This window comes from Triticum aestivum, chromosome 4B, assembly GCF_018294505.1.
Source record: "Triticum aestivum cultivar Chinese Spring chromosome 4B, IWGSC CS RefSeq v2.1, whole genome shotgun sequence".
Classification (NCBI taxonomy): domain Eukaryota; kingdom Viridiplantae; phylum Streptophyta; class Magnoliopsida; order Poales; family Poaceae; genus Triticum; species Triticum aestivum.
The window spans coordinates 815,426-821,207 of NC_057804.1; the positions used below are offsets into that span (position 1 = coordinate 815,426).

The 5,782-nt window shown below is 45.5% G+C and overlaps 1 protein-coding gene across 1 annotated transcript; it reads right to left on the reverse strand.

The window, feature by feature from the left end:
* Positions 1-1,242: 1,242 nt before the first annotated feature.
* LOC123094120 (uncharacterized) lies at positions 1,243-3,066 on the reverse strand. The gene is made up of 2 exons (XM_044516185.1): positions 2,934-3,066; positions 1,243-2,015 (listed from the first exon to the last, which is right to left on the reverse strand). The coding sequence occupies exons 1-2, from the start codon at positions 3,027-3,029 to the stop codon at positions 1,335-1,337; spliced, it is 777 nt and encodes a 258-aa protein (XP_044372120.1). The 5' UTR covers positions 3,030-3,066; the 3' UTR covers positions 1,243-1,334.
* Positions 3,067-5,782: the final 2,716 nt, after the last annotated feature.

The window sequence follows — 5,782 nt, forward strand, 5'->3', positions numbered from 1 at the left end:
ATGGTTCTTTTTATGATTGATATGTTGTCTATGCTCAAAATGGTCCTAAAGCCATCATTTTGGGTTTTGATGGCTCGGGGTCGACGGAACCACCCAAAGCCATCAACTAGGGTATAGGGTGGCTCGAGGTCGACGAAACCACCTAAAGCAATTATTTTGGGTTTTGGTGGTTCGGGGTCGACGGAACCACCTAAAGCCATCATTTTGGGTTTTGATGGCTCGGGGTCGACGGAACCACCTAAAGCCATCAACTAGGGTATAGGGTGGCTCGGGGTCGACGAAACCACCTAAAGCCATCATTTTGGGTTTTGGTGGCTCGGGGTCGACGAAACCACCTAAAGCCATCATTTTGGGTTTTGGTGGTTCGGGGTCGACGGAACCACCTAAAGCCAACATTTTGGGTTTTGATGGCTCGGGTCGACGAAACCACCTAAAGCTATGAACTAGGGTCTAGGGTGGCTCGGGGTCGACGAAACCACCTAAAGCCATCATTTTGGGTTTTGGTGGTTCGGGGTCGACGGAACCACCTAAAGCCATCATTTTGAGTTTTGATGGCTCGGGGTCGACGAAACCACCTAAAGCCATCAACTAGGGTCTAGGGTGGCTCGGGTTCGACGGAACCACCTAAAGCCATCATTTTGGGTTTTGATGGCTCGGGGTCGACGGAACCACCTAAAGCGATCAACTAGGGTATAGGGTGGTTTGGGGTCGACGAAACCACCTAAAGCCATCAACTTTGGTCTAGGGTGGCTAGGAGTCGACGAAACCACCTAAAGCCATCAACACTAGGGTCTAGGGTGGCTCGGGGTCGACGGAACCACCTAAAGCCATCAACTTTGGTCTACGGTGGCTCGGGGTCGACAAAACAACCTAAAGCCATCAACTTTGTAACATAACAAACTATTCCTTTTGCAAATGCATTTAAGAATTTAAGCATCACTCTAACATATGTAACTATTCCTTTTGCAAATGCATTTAAGCATTTAACCATCAGTATAACATAAGCATCAGTATGTCATCATTTTCAGTCTAACATAAGCATCACTATGTCATCATTTTCAGTCTAACATCGAAAGCAAACGATACTAACTCGAGTTCAACACATTATAGGAATACACAACCATTGTTCACATTATATAGTGGAGTTCAAATGCACAATCCATCCTTTTCTCACAAAAAGATGGATAGCATAACTACTAGGTACATAAACAACCAGAGTTCACAATTAGTACTAGAACCATACATTACACAACCATAATTCTAAGTTAGTAGGTCATTGCACAGCCATCCTTCCCAAAAGGTCTGCAATGCCCACTAATCTAAATTCATCTTGTTTAGTTCTGCAAGATGGCCTGGATCCCCTTGATCTTCTCCTTCAGCTTCTCCTGTGCCTTCATGAGCTCAGTAATCTTAAACTCTTGCATCTGCTTCTCTTCATTATAGTTTTCCTTGAGCTTTAGCAGATCAACAACCTGGAACTTCAACTCTAGCTTCTCTTGGGTGAGATTCTCCTCAAACTGTGTGAACTCTGCATTCTTAAACTCCAAATTCATCCTAGCCTCACTCAGCAAATCCTTCTCTTTCATATTCTTCAACTTCAGGTTTTGGATGACAGTTGCTTGAGCACTTGTCAGGTTGCACAGGATTTCATACTTCTGTTGAACCTTCTCTGCAGCTGCATCTTTCTTTGCCATTTCTGCCTTCATACCAGCAATCAACTCAGCTCTGCATTCCTGCTGATATGTGAGGTTGGACTGCAAATAACTAAAATCCACAACCCTATCAGCCTGGATATCCACAAGTTGATGCACATCTTTCACCAACTTGTCATAGTCTGCATCCAGCTTGTTCTTTTCTTCTGTCAAATGGTGAATAGTTAAAGCACTTTCAAGATTATCATTCACCCTAGCACACTTGCTCTCTTCAACCATTGACCAAAGCTTCAACAATGCATTCTCCATTGTTGGGGGCCACTGCTCATCAACCCACTGAACAAACCCATAATTCTTACCTTCCTGGAAAAATTAGAAGGGCAACATTTAGTACAATACAACTACTAAGCAACAAGAACACATTGAAAAATAAATTAATGTAATCCTACAATGTGCAGATTAACATTGGGCAGTACCTAACAATGGGCAAAATTTAGTACAATACAACTACTAAGACTACTAAGCAACAGTTAGTTGTTGGCAGTACCTAATGTTGGCACTGACATTAACTGATTTGCACAGCCATTTGCTAAGCAACAAGAACACAATGTACCTAATGATGATCAATATATTTACCAGGCACCAGAGTAACACTCCATTCAACTTACCAGTTGCTAAGCAGCCATGTGCTAACCAACAGCAGTTGCTAAGAATTGACCATTAATATAATGGAATCCTAAGTGTGCACTACCATTACTCCTACCATTGAGACTACCTACTGTCAACAGTAATAAACAATACAATGTGAACTACTTTGCCCAGCTAAATGCACTACACTAGCCTGCAACAACAAACTAGCTAATAAGACTACCTACTGTCAGCAGTAAGCAATAGTTACTAACTGGCTCCACTGAAGTTAATATTGAGCAACACTGCATTTGGAAAGAAGTGTAAATAAATAACATGTGCACACAACAGGAGCATACATTTTAGCAGAAATGCAATCCACTGTTTAGCAGAAATGCACACAACTTAGTATTGTTTGCCACTGAAATTAATAATGAGCATTCCCATAATGAGCACTACAGTAGGGCATATATGACTAACAGAGCATATATTTTAGCACAATGAGCACTACAGTAGGGCACATATGACCACCACAATGAGCATATATTTTAGCAGAAATTTAGCATGCACATAACTGAATCACAGGTGGCAAACAATACTCTGCCACTTTCAATGAACACATCCAATGCTTAATCACCAAGGCAAGAAACATACTGGCTCAGCACATGCTAAGAACCTTCTCCCAGTCATTGTTCCTTCAAACGCAACAAGCCTCTCTGATGGCTTCCCATGCTTCTCGCAGAACACCATCAGATCTAGCTCAAGGCCCTTGTAATCCGGGTCCTCAAGTGAGAAAGGCACCTGCACAATTAAAGCACAGCAAGAGGACACAGCAAATCAAACGAAATCCTCAAAACAAAGAGCACCTACACACAAAAATCCCAAAAATTCCTAAACCTGGCCCTAACCCTAGCTCCAATGGAGTAACTAACCTGGTTCAGCCCATCGGTGGAGGTTTCGGAGTACATGTATGGGAGGCTTGAGTTGTCATCGTTGCTCTCGTCCTCCAGAACCATGGCTGCGGCGGCTTGGTGTGGTGGCCAGCGGTGGCGGGCGCAGGCGACGGCGACGCAGGGAGCAGGAAGAAAGGAAGAAGAAGGCAAGCGGGGTCGGGGTCGGGATCTGGCTCGCTCGCACAGCCGCGAGTTAAATGGCGCGAGCGAGCCGGCCTCGTCCCAGTCAGCGCCCAGTCAGCGCGCGGCCACGCGCGCAATGGCCAGTGTGGCGCCTGACGGGCGGGCCCAACCGGTCAGCTTTTCTGTCAATACGTATAAAACACACTTTTAGTCTTTTTTGCAACGACTCGCCCCAATCTTGATACTGACACGTAAAAATTATCAATCTTAGTACCAATCTGCTTCCAATGCCCCAATTGTGATACTTATGTGCAATTAACTCGTGGTTATGTGGTGACCAGTTAAGCGGCGCCCCGCTGACGCGACTCCGTCTAAATCAAACTTGCAGCTACTCTTATAGTCTTAGTATTTGCGTGCGTGCATGCCCCGCGCGCGCCAATATTATATTCTAGTGCTACTATAGGATCATATGCATGTCAACAACAAATGTGGATTTGTCAATATCATCATTACGATCGAGTAATGCCACAAAATGAATAAACAACTCGAGAGCTTCCAGGTTACAGATAGCAGAGAGAGACAGGGAGAGATGGGTCGGGTCCTTCTGGGGCAGGGCTACATATTGTAGTAGTATATATCTTCTTTAATTATGGGACTGACCTCGATATTGACCTAGAAAGCGCAAAAGAAGCTTCCACCACCAAGATCAAATCAAAAGCAAAGCAATTTTTTGCTCCCACATCATCATAATGCCATTTTCACTTTCTTTTTTCTTTTCAAAAAGTCTACGCGAAGCGAAAGCCCAACCAAATATTTTTTTATCGATAGAGGAAGCGCCATAAGAAGCTTCCAAAAGGACGATCAAAGCACACCTTTTTTTTTGAAAATCAAATTACTATTACTCCGACATTTTTTTGTTTTGAAAACCAAATTACTATTACTCCGTCATTTTTAGTGCCGTTGGCTGTTGCCGCCTGATTGTCAGGGAAGAAAAAAAGAAGAAGCTGGTGGTGGATTGGAATGGAAGGAAAACTCGTACGACTGATCGGTCGATCCACGGACACTATTTGCAATTGAACTCAAAGCAGAGGGAGAGAGCAGAGGAGGAGGAGCCAGCCATGCATGGCTGCAGCTAGGTGACTAGCAATGAGGGAAAAATGGATGGATGGATGGATGAAATAAGACCTCCCTTCAAAAAGAGATGTGCGACTTGGACTGGTTTGTAGTGGTACGTAGTAGAAAGATTCTCGGTCGATCGGTGTTCAAAGCGTACATGCAAGTGTGAGAGCTAGCATATGCTCCGTCCAACAATTAAGGCTGAAAAGGTCAATTATTTCTCGACAAGTCAGAGTAGAATATGATTGTCTTGATGCCTCTTGTCTTGTCTTGTGTTGCCACACACACAGACCAACAGAAATCCACGACAGTGCGGTACGTGTACGTACGTATAGACCCATATAGTTGAGTACGTATAGGGCTGGAGTATTAGAGCATCTCCGTCCAGTCATGGCAAATCCACCCCTCAAACGGCCGCAGAAAATGATCGATCACGCCTCATACTTGGTGCTATGCATTCGAGTCTCTCATATTTCATCTATTAGATCCATACAAACCTTGCAAAATAAACTTATGTACTACGACACGCTAGCCACGCTTCATCGTCGAAGATGTCTACGACGTTGGTGCCGGGTGGATGGGCGCGTAGGAGGGCTTCAGCTCTTCCTCCTCCTCCTCCTCTTCCTCATCCATACACGTGAGCATCTCATCGACTTCCGCGACGTGCTCCGCCTTCACCTCCGGCCCACGACGGCGTCCAGCCTCCGTTTCCAACCCCGATCGAAGGGAAGGGAATCAAGAATCGCCTACTGTCGTGGTTCTAAGCCTGATAGTAGAATAGGGGGTAGGTATGAAGAGGCAAGATCCTAGCTATGGAGTAGTTGTATACGCAAGGATGTGCGAGTTCAGGCCCTTCTCGGAGGAAGTAACAGCCCTACGTCTCGGAGCCCGGAGGCGGTCGACTGGATTATATGCGTATGTGTTACAGGGGTGCGAACCCTTCTGCCTGTGGAGGGGGGTGGCTTATATAGAGTGCGCCAGGAACCCAGCCAGCCCACGTAGCGGAGGGTTCAATGTACGTAAAGGCCTGGCATTACTGGTAACGCTCTACATAAAGTGCTATCATGGCCATAAAGACTACTTAATAACAGACCGTTTGGGTGCAGAATGACCCTAGATCTCCTGGTGGTCGAGTGAGTCTTCATGGTCGAGTGTCTTCGAGTCCGTCGAGTGGAATCCTTCCAGGTCGACTGAAAGGCAGTTTCTTCTAGAGATGTCCTTGGGGAGGGTACCTTGGACAGGTCCATGACCCTACCCTAGGTACATGGCTTCATCATTAGCCCCCGAATGGATCGAGGTTTGAGTGAGGAA